Genomic DNA, 17323 nt, shown 5'->3' on the forward strand with positions numbered 1-17323 from the left:
TGGTGACGGGCCCCCGGCGGCTCTCGCGTTACAAAGCCGGCCCGTTCCGGAGCGCGCGCGCCGGTCACCGGAGAAGAGGGGGTGGAAGAGAGGGGAGGGAGGGGAGGGGATGAGGCGGAGGAGGGGCACCAGAGACACAGCCTGTCGTTCTGTTTATGTGATCGACTGATGCCTGTGTGGCGGCCGTCATTACCAGGAGGTCCGTCTCGCCGGCGTCCGCCTCACATCGCAGGAGGTAGCGGAGGCGCGCGCACGGTCCGGTGCGCAGTGTCCGACCGGTCAGCGGTCAGTCGTCGGTCAGCGGTCAGCGGTCGGTCAGCGTCAGTCAGCGGTCAGGGAGCGGAGCACCGACACCATGAGGGCTCTCGTCCTTCTGGCGGTGCTGCTCGGATCGGCGGCCGGTGAGTTCTGAGATCCGCTGCAATCTGCATGGGTGGTGAATGATCAGAGAGCTATGCTCTCACAGGAAAATGAGCTAGAAGCCGGAATAAGACATTAAAACAGTCAACATACCATACCAATGACTCGAAACACGAATGAAAAATATTTTATCATCGTCTGCTTTCATATGGGTTAATTGCTTATGCACTAAGCACCTCTTCAATTTTATCTTTTTCTTTCCCAAGTCCATGTAATAATAACGCTTGCACATTTCACATATATGTAGTTAGCTGAAATTAGTTAAGTTATGCTTGTAATTTACGCTATGTGTAGTAGTTTTGGAGGATTTCTCAAGAAGAAACATAATTATGCAATATTTCATTAACATTGCGACGTAATGACATGCTACTGTGTTTGCACATACAACCAACTAATGATTGATTTATGCCAGAAATTAATGACTACATGTATATCATATTTTTGATGAACTCGAATGCACCTAATCAAAATAATTATGTGTTACGTTAAACATCTGAATACACCAGTGACCAGGCATTCACAATCCACACATTATTTGGCGGTTATCCCAGTACGATTTTCCAACAACCGAAGTCGCAGGTAGTGATCGTTGCCACATCTATCATTTCCTTTACATTCCCGCAATCAAAGCCTTTTGATCCCTGCCTTCAATTCAATCTACAAAAGTACGCTTTTAGCATTAGCGTTGATCTGTGACGCCAGTCGCTTTATTCGTTACCTTTACTCGGTAAGCACGCTGCAATCTTTTACAGTGTATTGCGTGCCGGTCGGGTCTCACGCACAGCCTCTGCGGGCTCTAATCCGTGTCAAATCGGCACCGCTCTGGCCGCTACAGCACCGGCGCACATGTGACTAATGGTGCTCAGTTGGCCGGCTTAGCTCGGCTCGGCACCCTCTTATCGGGATTAGCGGCGCCGTGCGTCGACACGATGGCCCGATGAAGCCGGCCGGCGCACGGGGTGAGAGGCGAGGGACGCACGGTGAGGGCCGCGAGCGCGCTCATTTCAGCCGGCACGGCACGGTCGGCAAAAACAGCCAATCGCGGACCGATTTCGGCGCCATGTCAATCCGGTATAAGAGTCACGCGAGAGTCAGAGTGGATTTGACGGCTCAGGTTCTGTCACCACGAACGACTTCTATCAGTCCTCATCTGAATTAGCTATCTGATACGCATTTTATATAAATGGATAAAGTAATGTTTCAATTTCATTTTACATGAATATAGACCATAGAAACCTTGTCCTCACGCTATTTAACCCTCGCCCGTAAACGGCGATCTGCCACCTTCGCCCATGCAGGGGGGGGGGGTTGGTGCGACCCCCCCTTGGCGTTTGAAAACGGAGCGTCGTAGAGCTTAGCGGAAAAGACCAACGGATTGCTCTCGCCGAGATCTCGCGATTGGTGGTATATTTTTTGGTCCTAGGTCAACATTTAACCTACTTTTGACCGGTCAAAGGTCAAATTTTCGGAAAAATAGACTTTTTTCAACTTTCCGCGGCGATTGCGGCAAAACGGTGGGAGATGTCGACTTGAAACCTTCACTATCGTGTTCCTTGATCAATTCCCTATCGTTTGGTATGTATTTCGTTTCCCTAGCTCTAAAATGGCGCGTTGGGAGCGCCGGAAGTCGGCAAGGTCACAGTCGGCGGCAGAAATTCGAAAAATCAAAATTTAAATTTTTGAAATCTGATTGTATTTTTGGATTTGGGAGGTCCATTTGCTCCCTATAGAAGCTAATATTGCTGCATATTCCCATTGAGGTGACAAGAATTAGCAAAATAGTGGTTCGGGCGCTTTTCAAAAATAGTACCGGACGCTGTTCCTCTTGTGACGTCATAGCTCCGTGACCTGACCTGACCCGGTCAAGTTTCTTATACCGTATGATAGCCAATTCTTGCCTCAACATGCATGGGAAGTTTCATCACGATCCATCAACCGATGTCCGTACCACCGGCAGGAAACCTCGGGCGTTGGCACTCAGTTTGTGAAAATCCGGTCGGAGGCTGTTCCCTTTGTGACGTCATAACTCCGTGACCTGACATGACCCGGTCAAATTTTTTTTTTTATCAAAAGATGCGCAAGGTTTGCCCCATAAGGTACCCAAAATTTGGCGGCGCTGCGCGCCGCCGTTTTTGCACTATTTCCGAAAAGCCTCAGGGGGGGGGTTGCACCAACCCCCCCCCCCCCCTACATGGGCGAGGGTTAATATATTGACCAGTATAACGCCTTTTGGGGCGACTAACGGAGCGAGCGAAAGGGTGAGCCTTGCACGTGCGAAATTTCGAGGGGTACCTTCAGCTGACTTGTGCACGGCACCCTACTAACCGGTCTCTAGCGATGTGCCAAATTTGAGCACAATCGGCCCAGTCGTTCTCGAGATCTGGAAGCGGCACCCTGCACGTGCGCACGTGCAAAATGGGTCCCAACTGACTTTTGCACGGCACCCTACTAATCGGTCCCTAACCATTTACCAAATTTGAGCGCCATCGGTCCAGCCGTTCTTGAGATCTGGAATCGACCCCTGCACGTGCGCACGTGCAGCAGCACCCCAACTCTAGCACATGGACATGCATTGCCTAGTGGGTGCCTACCTACATGCCAACTTTCAGCGCAATCGGCCAAGTAGTTACCGAGATATTGCAACAATTAGAAAAGTGACACCTCTTCGTTTTGCTTGTGGCACGTGCATAAGGGGACACCCACATGCATCGGGAATAGTCCAATACTTGGTAGAAGGAATGAAGCTACCCTACAAAAATAACTGCGTGTAAATCGGTGAAGTGGTTGCTGAGATATAAGCGTTGCAAAATCGTGACCACGGCCGGCCGGCCGGCCGGCCGCTCATACTCATAAATTTCCGTACCCGCGCCCCGTAGGGGGGGCCGAAACGGCCCCTCCCTGTTCTTTTCCGTCGATATCTCCTAAACGGCTGGAGATATCGCCACCAAACTTTCAGGACCCCTCCTGGCATCAATTTTACACATTGTGACCAAAAAACGTTTCAGAGGCTATGATAGGTTGGCCACAAATGACGTCAGAATGACGTCATGTTCTGTCATTTTCGACAGAAAAAAGACCTTCGCGAGAAGACCTGTAAGGCCTACAGCTTTGAAGATAAAGAAAAATGATCAAGACATAAAAGGTGTAGAATTGACAGGACTACAAAACTGCTATCTCCGATTTTTGAAATTTTTGATTTGTGACACCCAAAAATAAAAATAGCATTTTTTGGATATATTTGCCAAAAAATCCAAAAACTTTTTTGAGTTTAGAAAAAAACCGGAATATATGTGATAGTACCTTCCGTCTTCTATCCACATACCAAATTTCAGATCAATACCTCGTTTTTTGGCCAAGTTATAGCGAAAAACCTGTTCAAAAATGATGACGTCAAATTTTTAAACTCAATTTTTGGCAATTCTAGACATTGTAGAGCAAAACAAAGACCACCATTAGACTCCCCGTGACGAGATGCATCGAATCGATACCCATTTTATGCAAAAATATCAACTTTGAAATTTGACCTAATTTGACCTGACCTTGACCTGACCTTCACCAAAACGTGATCTAGGCTGGCCCCAAAGGCTGCCTAACCCACATAATCGCATTTGTCATGTAAAATGGACCATAAAACATGTATCACACGACACTTTCATATTGTGACCCCCGGTGACCTGACCTCGCTGTGACCTGACCTGGTATCAGTGACCTCATATAGCAAAGTATGTGTTTGACGAACAATGTACCATCGATGTTTTTCAATAAATTACCAATTTACTCGATTTCACAACACATTTCTTGAAATCCCTGTGAACGGTGAAAATCCGACCTTTGACCTGACCTGTGACGTCATCGGTTTGAGCTAGGTCAATGAAATTTGGTCACAAGGTAGTTCCCCGGTGGGGCTATCGAACACCGTTTGAATTTTGAAAATCGGCCGGTAAATTTCCGAGATCTTAGGGGGGGGGCCGAAATGGCCCTTCCCCTACGGGCGGTAGGGTCCGCCGATAGCCCTACGGGGCGCGGGCTAAGGAAAGACTCCGCTCGCTTCGCTCGCTCCGTAATGAAAAGGCCACGACGTCTCTTGTTAGGTTTTTCAACAACACAACCAGTAAAACGCCTTTTGGACGAAGAACGAGCGAGCGAGACAGTGAGCCCTGCACATGCGGAAAGGCGAGAGGGTACTTCCAACGGGCTTGTGCAAAACACCCTTCTAACCGGCCGCTAGCGGTGTGCCAAATTTGAACGCGATCGGCCCAGCCGTTCCTGAGATCTGGAAGCGGCATTCTGCACGTGCGCACATGCAAGCGGGGTCCAAACTGACTTTTGCACGGCACCCTATACTAACCGGTCCCCAACTGTGTACCAAATTTGAGCGCAATCAGCCCAGGCGCTCTCGAGATCTGGAAGCGCCCCTTGCACGTGCGCACGTGCAGTAGCACCCTAACCACAACACATGGAAATGCCTGGTGGGTGCCTACCTGTATGCCAAGTTTCAGCGAAATCGCCCCAGTAATTACCGAGTTATTGAAATGGGAACAAATTTGGCACCTCTTCTTTTTGTATTTTGCACGTGCAGTGGGGGTCACTCACATAGATCAAGAGTACCCGACCTTTGGTAGAAGGAATGCAGCTACCCTACAAAAATTACCGTGAGACAATCGCCCGAGAGGCTGCTGAGATATGAGCCTCTCAAAATCACTACTTTTGCAAAACAGCTTGAACACCCTTGACTTTTCACGTGGCACGTGCCACGACGGTCACTGAGTTGTATCAAAAGAAGTCAATTACGAGGTAGAAGGGATGCGGCTACCCAGCAAAAAAGACCGCAGGCCAATCGGTCCAGCGGTTGCTGAGATTATATAAGCCTCTCAAAAGCGTTACAGGCCGGGCCGGGCCGCTCATACTGAGATTTTCCGTTATATTGAAAAGACTTCGCTTCGCTCGCTGCGCTCGCTCGCTCGTAACTACGAGCTCGTAATTACCGTTTGCACGTGCTCGTAATTACGAGCGAGCGAGCGCAGCGAGCGAAGCGAGTCTTTTCAATATAACGGAAAAATCTCAGTATGAGCGGCCCGGCCCGGCCTGTAACGCTTTTGAGAAGCTTATACCTCAGCAACCGCTAGACCGATTGGCCTGCGGTCTTTTTTGCTGGGTAGCCTCATACCTTCTACCCCGTAATTAACTACTTTTGATACATCTCAGTGACCGTCGTGGCACGTGCCACGTGAAAAGTCAAGGGTGTTCAAGCTGTTTTGCAAAAGTAGTGATTTTGAGAGGCTCATATCTCAGCAGCCACTTGGGCGATTGTCTTGCGGTAATTTTTGTAGGGTAGCTACATCCCTTCTACCAAAGGTTGGATACTCTTGATCTATGTGAGATACCCCTACTGCACGTGCAAAATACAAAAAGAAGAGGTGCCAAATTTGTTCCCATTTAAATAACTCGGTAATTACTGGGGCGATTTCGCTGAAACTTGGCATACAGGTAGGCACCCATCAGGCAATGCATTCCCATGTGTTGCGGTTAAGATGCTACTGCACGTGCGCACGTGCAGGGGGCGCTTCCAGATCTCGAGAACGGCTGGGCCGATTTCGCTCAAATTTGGTACACGGTTGGGGACCAGTTAGTAGGGTGCCGTACAAAAGTCAGTTTGGACCCCGTTTGTACGTGCACACGTGCAGAATGCCGCTTCCAGATCTCGAGAACGACTGGGCCGATTGCGCTCAAATTTAGCACACGGTTGGGGACCAGTAAGTAGAGTGCCGTGCAAAAGTCAGTTTGGACCCCGTTTGCATGTGCGCACGTACAGAATGCCGCTTCCAGATCTCAGGAACGGCTGGGCCGATTGCGTTCAAATTTGGCACACTGCTAGCGACCGGTTAAAAGGGTGCTTTGCACAAGCCCGTTGGAAGTACCCTCTCACCCTTCCGCACGTGCAGGGCTCACTATCTCGCTCGCTCGTTCTTCGCCCAAAAGGCGTTTTACTGGTTTATTCCATCATGAGCCTCAAAGCCGTGTTATCATTTCTCCTCTTACATGGATAAATAGCAAATGCAAAAACTGAAGGAAGTTCGTTTTATAAATCGATGTATTTCCAATGCTTACGCGGATGGATGTATGGCCGGAGACGCTAGTCTTTGCTAAGCAATATGCGGAACTTGGTTTGACGGTAGTAATTCCATGACCGGAACGCAAATGAATAACATGGGGATAGTGAAGGGTAGATATAATGGGAGTTTACCCGCGAAGACCCTTCCAAATTTATTTAGGAGTGTTTGATAGAAGAAGGTCTCATGTATACTTCTACAGCTGCATACATCAATTGTCTGGCATTTGAAAGCGTATTACCTGATTTATTTTGATGAAATTTCTGTACGGATGTCTCCGTCGGGTTCAGGTTTTCAGCTGCCGCTAGAAGTGGACCTGGACGTAAATGAATACTGGGAAATGGTGCTAGAGTGGATGGATTCTGAGCGGTCCGTCGCTGGACCCGGACAAACACTTATGGCCAAAAGTAAGTAGTCAAGGGTGCACCATATAACCGGGCTAACAAACAGTAGACAATGGGCTGATCGACCTCAGCATACCTGTCGACGGGGTTTAGCTAGAGGTAGCTAGAAAGTTCATTAGCTATGCACGTGGGCCAGTATTTTGTCCTGAGGAAGCTGGGATATGGTTTGCATATCCTGTTTCTCCTGTAGTGGGCTGAAACACTTTTAAAACAGGAGGATTGCAGATTCCAACGAAACCCATGTGACTATCTGGTCTGGCACGGCATGCAATGGTCAATGGTTGTTGCATGCATTTATCCCAGGGCACACACGTTTTATCTAGGTAGGTACTGAATGAAGCTGCCCCACTGTTGCCACACAAAGAGCTGGTGAAGAGCAGCTGAATGTTTTTTTATTGGAAGATACTTTATACATATATAACAATTGATTTGACTTGAATGCAAGTCTTTTATAACGCCAGCAGTTTGTTACTGGATTTCCTGTTGTGGCAAGCACGATGCGGTTTCATCTAGTGACGTTTTGTCTGGAATTCCGTTTGCGCCGCACGATAACAGAGACAAAACTATTTGAAATTATTTGATGCTTATAACTTTCTAAGCGCTCGGTGATACTGGTTGCTTTGTGATACAATCAAACTTAGCAAGCTAAAAGAAAAAACACAGGTTGGGTATCTTAGGTACCTACCTACCTAGGTACCTACCTAGGCACGCCTACCTATTTTGGCATTGTAGGTCTTTGTTCAAACTCAATTTAAAGGAAATTTCGCGATGACAAAAATGCGAAATGCGCAGACATATTTTAGTGTTGATCATAATCCAGTACATACCACAGACATCATAATTCATAAAATGCAGATAAACCTTTTCTTACAACCAATCTTATTCATTTTGTTTACGCGACATTCCTAATAACATCGTAACATTTCCAAGAGATCACGCATGTCAGGCAGCATGAGGCTTTCGAACGGTCTGGGCAGCAAGGACAATAAAAAACAACTCAAACTGTGGGTATGCGAGGCAAAGTGCGCAAGTGTTTTAGCATTGAACATTACCAACAATCCAATGATCACCATATTATTAAACAAAATGGGCTCTATAATCTTAGTTATACTATGTGCCTCATGTTGAGTAAGTATCAGTATAGAACACAACGTGATTCAGAAACAGTAGGTAGCATTTACGAGCTTACCTTTGGGTGCGTAGGAAGACCTCCGCAGGAACTGGATGTCCCTCTGACGCGTCTCGTTTTCTGACGTTTCCCTTTTCTTCAGTCACCGAAAGGTCGCAAACAAAACCACTTTGGCCACTATAGCATTGCACAGCTGTTCGTGCATATCATGTCCAGTATGGTCCGTCTAACTAGCAGAAAACTTTGGCTCGAGCCTCGACACATATAAACTCAAACTCCACCGCCCCTGACGCCCCGGGGCTACGCCGCTGAACTCCGCAGCGACCTGCCCGCCACCGCCAGCTCCGGATTGGTCACCCGATTCGAGATCAGTCACGTGACCGCTGGTTCAAGGTCAGGCCAGGACCGGGCGGGTCCGGGCGGCGGCAGTCTCCGGAACGCTGCTCGGACACCGTTTTTTTATCCTCATGCTGTCAGCCTGCTGACGTTGCCGGGCTTCTCACTGGTGAAATTCAAGGGAGTTTGCAGTGTGGTAATAAGAGACTGATAATGCCAGTAAGCAGGTAACTTCATAAGTATATGATACATAGGTATATGACGAAACCATCAACATATGTGGTGGTGGTGAAAAATGACACTGGATGCGACAAAAATGCTCTTTCGGCCAAGGTTTTAAACAAGTTTGCAAGCGTCCGGCTCGCACGACAGCGAGCATATGAATTTGCTGTATCTGTCGGAGATAAAATGCTCGGTCTGGCCCAGTCTGGCCCCGTGACGTTTTGTATAGCCACAATTCAATATCTCAGCAACCCGTCAAATAATCGTCAAGCAGTTCTCTGGATCAGACAGTCAATGAACTTAGTCACTGAACTTAATAGTCAATGATAGTCGATGAACTTAAGGAATAATGAATCAATTCAGTCATGAACGTAACTTTTCTGTGGTTAAAAAAGTGATAATAGCAGAGCCATTTTATTTGGTGTGGTGACCTGACCTTAAATGACCTAGGGTTAGTGTGTCATACGCTATGCCTATTGCCCATGTCAAGTCACACGACGCGGTTTTCCTATACACCTAGCAAAACTGGATATTACGGGAAACATCAATTCACGCCGTGTTTCATAATGTCCAGGGCATGATGTGCCCAGTGTTTAAAATGGCGCCACAACCTCTCTCCTCCCACCACAGCCACAATAGCGACAGTTCCGCAATCGATGCAATTGTCTGGACTCGACCCATTCCGGCTGCCAAGTTCATCTGGACGTAACACGACCGTGCTGCCTTGGGCCATAGGCTCGGAACCGGAGGGGGGGGGGGCGTGGGGGCAGCTTGCCCCCCCCCCCCCAACTCTGGGGCCGTGGGGGGCGGTGCCCCCATAACTTTGAGACGGAATAAAGCACTGCTTTTTGCAAATGTTTTCTGTTTTGTTGAAAGAGCCAAGTGATGGAAAATAAGTGGCCTAAAACCAGTGAGAAAAGTAAATTTCCGTGTACCCTAGGTTGATCACTATTATGGTATGCCCCCCGTCTGAAAGTTGTTCCCGCGCCCCTACCTTTGGTCCCGGACACACATATGAGTCATGCAAAGCAATGCTGGATATGCAAGCCCTGGATGTTGGATGTGCAGATTTGGTGACACTGGACCACTAATTTCCATGCCAGAAGAGCCAGCTGTTGCGAAACCATTCGGATGCGAATGCGGTTCTGTTGCAGTTGCTATAAACAGAGATATCGGTTCGTCGCGACTGCTCTGGGCGGTTCTCAGGTTCCCTGGGTGACTGGTGCTGCCAAGTACTGGCACATTTTTGGCTTGGCAGGCACATTTTGGTAGCACACTAACCTGACCGCACTAAACTGCCAGTAGGCAATCGAATTCGTGGCGTGTTGGGAAAATGTTCCTTGCATGCTGGTCGCATGCGTTTTCTTTTTGTATACGTGCGTGTGTATATGTTATTGTTCAATGACCTCATGAAAATAATAGAAAAAAGTTAGCATTTGTCCTCCAATGTTTCACCACTGCCATTCAAAGTCTTAGTTCTACATCGTTGATAGGCATGCCGGTGTTGCCTGATGGCACCAAGCTCCCTCACATTTCTTCTCTGTTCCAGGTCCACAAGCTGTAGCTGCCGAACACAATAGCCCCCGGAATAATGACGCGACGTATCTGAGCGGCATGAAGAACGTCATCAACATGCACGGCATCAGCATGCAGATCGTGGAAAACCCATCCTTCGTCGGGCAGTCGCCTTCCGAGGACCAGAGCGACCACCGTGTCATCAGCAGCCTCAACGTCGACAGCAAAATGTCGTCCTACGACAAAATGACCGAGATGGTCGCTGGACTCATCGCAAATGAACTAAAGAAAGCCAGAATCAATGGCGATGATCTGGATAAGCTCCTCGCCAACCAGACCCTCCAGGACAGCGGAGACGAACAGTACCCTGAAAGCGCTGACGAGAGGGACGATGAAGGCAAAAGAGCAGCAGGCGAATCGCAGGTAAAGGGTGAAAATCTCCTGCGACTCTCGTCTCCCACCGGATTTCTGTCATCCCCGCAGAAAGACGGCGGATTTGATGTCTTCGACAATGGCACAGACTACTATACCTGGCTTGACGACGTCTTGAAGAAGCTCCACGACAAGTTGGACGAAGACCGTAGTGTCGCCGACGGTACAGCTATGAATGAGCGACCTGGAAAGCCGACTGGGGACCATGTCCTTAGCGCTTCAAAGTCGGGGTCTGAGCCGAGCTCCCCTGGACTCATTGCCAAATTTTCTTCATTCATTCGCGATTTCCGCTATCAGAACAGCACGATTATCGGAGGCCAGCCTCAGCAGCCTCAGCAGCCGCTGCAGCCTCAGCAGCCGCTGCAGCCTCAGCAGCCTCAGCAGCCTCAGTTCGATCCAGCCATGATCACCCGCCTCCTCGGGGCACCAAGATCGCCAGGAGAGCAGCCACAGCAGCCTCAGATCGATCCTGCTGCATTTATACGCCTCTTCGCCGCGACAAGGCCAGGACAGCAGCCGCAGCAGCCACAACAGCCGCAGCAGCCACAGCAACCGCAGCAGCCACAGCAGCCAGCTCAGCCAGAGCAACCACAGCAGCCACAGCAGCCGCAGCAGCCGCAGCAGCCGCAGCAGCCGCAGCAGCCACAGCAGCCGCAGATCGATCCTGCTGTTATCATTGCACGCCTCTTTGGTGCATCAAAATCAGGAGAGCAGCCGCAACAACCAAAACAGCCGCAGCAGCCAGAGCAGCCAGAGCAGCCGCAGCAGCCAGCTCAGCCACAACAGCCGCAGCAGCCAGCCCAGCCAGAGCAGCCGCAGCAGCCGCAGCAGCCGCAGCTCGATCCCAAGTGGATTGACAAGTTGTTCGGTCCCCCTCAGAATAAGGGCATTCTCGGTCCCGGCCCATCATTTGTTGCAGAGCTGATCGATGCCATCAAGGCGTTCCAAAACCAGACCAATGACAGGGAAAACGCCACTGTTGCTGGCGAACAGCCTGAACAGCCGCAGCTCGATCCCAACATATTCCTAAAACTTCTGGGAGCGTCCAGACCTGGCGGCGAACAGCCTCAGCAGCCTCAGCAGCCCCAGCAGCCTCAGTTCGACCCGGCAACTATCGCCCATCTTCTTGGTGCACCTAGGGACACAGACCCTGGTGCTAGGGCGTACGAGGACTGGAGGAACTCTGAGGACAGGCAAGGCATCCCAAAGGCGATGTTCGTCCTGTCCGGCAACACCTATATCAAGGATCTCGGAAACTTCCGCAACATACACGAGTACGGAAATGTGCCTGCAAGTGAGCCCAGTGGACTCGAATCCGGCCTGGAGCTGGCCGACTCTTTTACGAGCAGCTTCCAGTCAAGTAAACGCGATGGAGATATCAAGGAACGTGAACAGATCATGAAGCTCTTGTCCCAAGCGCTTTACGGACATGACGACGGGAGCACTTACAGTGGCAGCGTCCATGGTCACGACGATTCCTCCTCAGTGCATGGACATGATGACATCTCCTCCGTTCACGGTCACGACGACGGCGGACGTCTTCGAGCACCGGCAGACGCTGCGGGAGGTGGCGGCGAAGACAGCAGCAGTCTCACGATGCTACACGTCACGCTGCTAGCTCTCGGCTCGGCAGTGGTGATGAGCGTAGCTGTTGGCCTCCTCGTCGCAAAGAAGAAGAGGGTTGGAAACTTCCGCAGACAAGGTGAGATGTGACAAACGATGGGCAAGATGCTCGCTGTCTGTTCTATATTTATAAAATCACACTTCTTTTATGATGTGGGAAGAGCTATGCATGATAAGTTGACACAATTTGAACGATTTTGAACGGCCCTGGTGGCGCAGTCGACGGCCCTGGTGGCGCAGTCGGTTAAGGCGTCGACCCGCGGTGCGGGCGGTGCCGGGTTTCGGGTTCGATTCCCGGTTCCGCCCGTTCCGCGGGCGTCGTCCCCGGCTGTGTCACCAGGTGTGGGTAGGCTCCCACTTCAGCCGTAGCCTGGGGGGTGGGGGAACAAGGGCCAGGAGGAGGAGGAGCCCTCCTGTAATTGGGCCACAAGTGCCCGTTGGAGGGGGGCCTGAATAAAAAAAACGATAACGATTTTGAACTTGGCAGAACTTGACTAGTAACGTATGATCGGAAATTGCTGTTACCACGTACACATTAACTGATGACACCATGTTCTTTGCCTGCAGACTACATCGTCGTCTAAGAGACGCTGTGAGGGCAAAGCAGAAGAGAATCCTCTGTGGGATTGGACGTCAGGAAACGAAAGCTGGGAGCGGATCGCTGTGCTGCCAGCTATCGACATGTGTTTGTGATTATAATCGTCCGAGCCGTGCCGGGCTCAGGTTTCCACGAGGCTTTAGTTAATAAGCTATGTCCAGCGTCACATTACGGCCGCATGTTTGAGCCAGTCTACAGCCTAAATGAACTGAGAACCGCGATGCGGAAGAGTGGCGCTAACCGCTTGTGTGTATCATAGAACAATTTATGTAAATCTTGGCAGGGACGTTCCATTTTGATTTGCCATGAAGCACGTCGTATGCTCTGATTGGTTGGATGCCCGGAAAATGTATACGCTATGGAATGTTTATTGGTACATTAAATATATTTTGTAACTAATCTATCTAACCGTATCCTGAAACTAAATATGCTTCTGCAAAGAGTTCTATGGCTCATTATTGATGAAGTCCAAGCCGGTCTGAAAAACGTTATCTTGCTCATTCGAAAGACTGGCCTGACATATTTCACCACCCTTGTCTTCCGCTCATTATTAAACGAAGGATACCACACAATATGAAAACCAGAGAAGCATTTTTGAAAGGTGTGATATCGTCACCCGTAACTCACTGGATTACTTCCTATCCATAAAGATTAAAGCCGACACGTTCAGGAAATAATGATGTTTGTATTGCTGTATGAATCCAAGTATGCAATTAAAAGAAAAATATGATCAAATTTGATACGCTTTCTATCCAGGCTTGGAAATAGAAAAATCTAAGCGATTTTTGGACGCTGCTGGAGGGTAAATGCTTTAAATGCCCAAATTCCCTTTGATACAACAGTGACCAGCACCAGCCAAATATGATTAAGCACCAAAACCCGCGACTTTGGGTGTTCAAGGGCTCAAGGCGCATTCTTTCCGTCACTCACATGCAGATTGCATGAGCCTGACCTCACAAGTGATGATCTGATAAGGCATTTTTGCTGTAAGTTGATGGTGTACAAGTAGACTTTCACGTTGCATTTCAAGTCTTATTTTACCTACCACATAAATCATGGCGACATAAACTACTCAGGTGCTTAAATACAAACTACATTAAAGACGCATGATAAAAATGGTGTGACCTGTTCGCATACTTTTGGTACCACCTTTGCTCTTCAATGTGGCTTCCTCGTAGTTACATATTCTAATATTTACCTACTGCCTTTACAGGTCCTCGTGTGGTGGCTGCCGAAAAGAGCAGCCGGCGAGCAGACGATGCGGGAGGCTTCGGTTTCAACCCCTGGCAGCTCATGAGCACGGTGATCAACATGGACGGCGTCAACATGCAGATCATGGAGAACTCCAGCTTCCGCGGCGAATCGCCCTTCGCAAAGCAGCGCCTCCTGAGCAGCAGCCAGGGCGACGACAGCGAGAAGGTGCCGCTCGACAAGCTGGCCGACATGATCGCCGACATCATCGCCAAGGAGATGAAGAACGCTGGCGTCAATGGTGACGACCTCGATCAGTTCATTGCCAACAACACCAGTCAGGACAGCGGAGACGAGCAGTTCCCCAAGGACGATGATAAGACAGAGGACGACAACGCGAAAACGACAGGCGACGACCAGGGAAGCGCTGGACCGAATGATAAATTCAGCGGTCTGATGCAGCTTTCAGCGCCTTCTCCCAGCGACGGCGATCCGTCCATCCCGCAAGGTGGCGGACCTGACGTGTTCGGCAACGGCACAGACTACTTCACCTGGCTGGAGGACGTCTTGAAGAAGCTCCACGACAAGTTGGCCGAAGACGGCAGCGTCGCCGACGACACGGCTCTAAATGAGCGCCCCGGACAGATGGATGGAAAGCCGACTGGGGACCATGTCCTCAGGGCTTCAAAGCCTGGGCCTGGGGCCATCGCCAAATTCGCTTCATTCATACGCGACTTCCGTTATCAGAACAGCACAATTATCGGAGGCCAGCCGCAGCCACCACAGGTGGTCCCTAAAGCCTTTAGTCATCTTCTCGGTGCTCCTATGGACAAGGCTGATGCCAGTACTAAGGCGCCTGCCCCCTCTCCTGGAGCCATTGCCAACTTTGCTTCATACATCCGTGACTTCCGCTACCAGAACAGCACGCTGATCGGAGGCCAGCCTCAGCCACCGAAGCTGGTCCATAAGGCCTTGACTCATCTTCTTGGTGCCCCCATGGACAAAGCCGATCCCAGTACTAAAGCGCACGACGATTGGAAGGACTCTGAGGACAAGCACGGAGGATTCGACAACATCCCAAAGGCGGTGCCGATGATCGTCATGTCCGGCAACACCTACATCAATGACGTTGGAACCTTCCGCAACACGTATCAGTACGGCAAGCTTCCTGTACGTGTTCGCACTATCGAGCCAAACGGAAACGACTCCGGTCTGGAGTTGGACGACTCTTCGGGAAACAAAAAACTCCAGTCAAGCAAACATGACGGAGATACGAGAGGACAACGACGCATCATGAGACTTTCGGCACAAGACCTGCATGGTAAGGATGACGGCAACACCTACAATGGAGAAGTCCATGGCCACGATGACGGCAACACGTACAATGGAGAGGTCCATGGACACGATGACGGCAACACGTACAACGGCGAAGTGCATGGACACGATGACGGCAACACGTACAATGGAGAGGTTCACGGACACGATGATGGAAACACCTACAACGGAGAGGTTCATGGACATGATGACGGTAACACCTACAATGGAGGCCATGATGACGGCGGTACGTCAGGAAGTGGCATCGTCCATGGCCATGATGATGGAAACACGTATGCCGGTGACATGCACGGCCACAACAACGGCGGAGGCAGTCGAGCCATCCTCAAATCCATCTGGGACATCTTCCATGGACACGACGACGGTGAGACCAACAACAGTCCCGTCCACGGGCACGACGATGGTCAAACTAACAACAGTCCAGTCCACGGTCACGACGATTCGTCTTCAGCGCAAGACGACGGTGAGACCAACAACAGCCCCGTACACGGACATGACGACGGGCAAACCAACAACAGTCCCGTACACGGCCATGGTGATTCCTCTTCTGTTCACGGACATGACGACGGTGAAACCAACAAGAGTGCCGTCCACGGCCACGGCGACGGTCAAACCTACAACAGACCAGTCCACGGCCACGACGACGGCGGGCGTATGCGCGCATCGGCCGACGTTTCGGGGGCTGGCGGTGGACGCAGCAACAGCCTCACGATGATGGGTGTCACGCTCATAGTGATGGGCACGGCAGCCGTCATCCTGGTTATAATGGGCGTCGTCACCGCCCACAAGATGAGGATCGGCAAATTCCGCAGACAAGGTAAGAAACCTCGAGGTGGTTGAAAGACGTCTTTTAATAATTTCCTTCGTTTTGTTGACTTCGCCTTTTAACGAAAGAAACCCCTTTTATTGGTTTGTATGTACGGAATTGACATTTTTTGTTACGACGTAATGACGTACGTTTACGGATCCGCCAATGTTATACGAGATAATTAAGAGAACAATAAGACTCCGTTAAGCCCCAGCCACATACTTCTTCTCCTTCATTAAGCAATAACTGCAGTAGCAATCACTAAAGTAAATACGTGCAGGTTCCATGCATAGGGAAACACAGCACACTGGGCAGTGCGCAACAGCTTACCTGACTGGAAAATTATCTTCTCTTTCAGATTACATCGTCGTCTAGGGAGCATTGCACGCAGCGTCAGAAGGGCAAGAGACTGTTGCTGCGTCCGATGTTTGGAGCTCAGGTGCCCTTAGCGTTGTTGAACCAGTGCATTTGACGGCCGCCTGTACCAGCCTGAGGTTGTGATAGCCAGAGCTCGCCTCATGACCGGACCAACTCCGGCATGACATTTACTTGCACATTAATGATGGTTAATTGGTATAGTTCACTGCCCCCGTGCAGGGCCTCGAAGAGCTACATAAACATATCTTGACGCTGACTCGTGACATTCCTTTTTGTGCCGTTAAATATGTAATGCGTAACCATTAATAAAAAGGTGTCATGGCTTTTCTCCTTATCCACTGTATAACCGTGCTCACTGGGATATAGGAGAACATATGTAAAAGTGATGGTCTGTTTTTTTTTTTAGAAATACATTTTTGACCTGATTAAATTAATCGTTTCGGTTTGTGATTACGTTTGTTTCTGATTGAGAAAGGTACTACCTAAATGCATAGGTCGTCGCGTGCATCTGTATGCATGTTTGCGCTTATACAAATGTCACAACATGAGTCGTTAGCCCACCATTACCTGACGGGGATGGGATAAGAGGAGGGCGTTTAGCGCCTCAGCTGATTAGTTGTTTGCGGCACACGAAATTCATTGCATAATCAACCTCTAGCTTTTTTAGGTTATTCTGCAAAATTTTGTAATATTCGTAAATGATTATGCATGTACCTACAGGTACCAACAGATTTCAAGGACTAGCGAAACAAACAAAGGCACTATGGATCAGGCGAAGCTGATGAACATAAACATTGAATGATAAACCAAGTACAAATTATG

General features: G+C 49.6%; 1 protein-coding gene across 3 annotated transcripts; it reads left to right on the forward strand.

The window, feature by feature from the left end:
• Nucleotides 1–155: 155 nt before the first annotated feature.
• Nucleotides 156–16931, forward strand: LOC122380698. 3 transcript variants are annotated; one of them, XM_043364086.1, is made up of 3 exons: nucleotides 156–401; nucleotides 10171–12270; nucleotides 12759–13192. In XM_043364086.1, exons 1-3 carry the CDS (start codon nucleotides 356–358, stop codon nucleotides 12773–12775), a joined length of 2163 nt encoding a protein of 720 aa, XP_043220021.1. In that variant the 5' UTR covers nucleotides 156–355; the 3' UTR covers nucleotides 12776–13192. The 3 variants fall into 3 exon arrangements, with proteins under 3 accessions (XP_043220021.1, XP_043220019.1, XP_043220020.1); XM_043364084.1 differs by lacking the exons at nucleotides 10171–12270; nucleotides 12759–13192 and adding exons at nucleotides 14003–16132; nucleotides 16482–16931 and having other exon boundaries at nucleotides 177–401; XM_043364085.1 differs by lacking the exon at nucleotides 156–401 and adding an exon at nucleotides 6826–6937.
• Nucleotides 16932–17323: the final 392 nt, after the last annotated feature.

Source organism: Amphibalanus amphitrite, unplaced genomic scaffold, assembly GCF_019059575.1.
Source record: "Amphibalanus amphitrite isolate SeventyFive unplaced genomic scaffold, NRLGWU_Aamphi_draft 000105F_arrow, whole genome shotgun sequence".
Lineage (NCBI taxonomy): Eukaryota > Metazoa > Arthropoda > Thecostraca > Balanomorpha > Balanidae > Amphibalanus > Amphibalanus amphitrite.

Coding starts and splice junctions, on each gene's coding strand:
- LOC122380698 (XM_043364084.1), top strand. CDS start 356: ATGAGGGCTCTCGTCCTTCTGGCGGTGCTGCTCGGATCGGCGGCCG. Junction 402..14,002: donor GCTGCTCGGATCGGCGGCCG/GTGAGTTCTGAG, acceptor CTGCCTTTACAG/GTCCTCGTGTGGTGGCTGCC.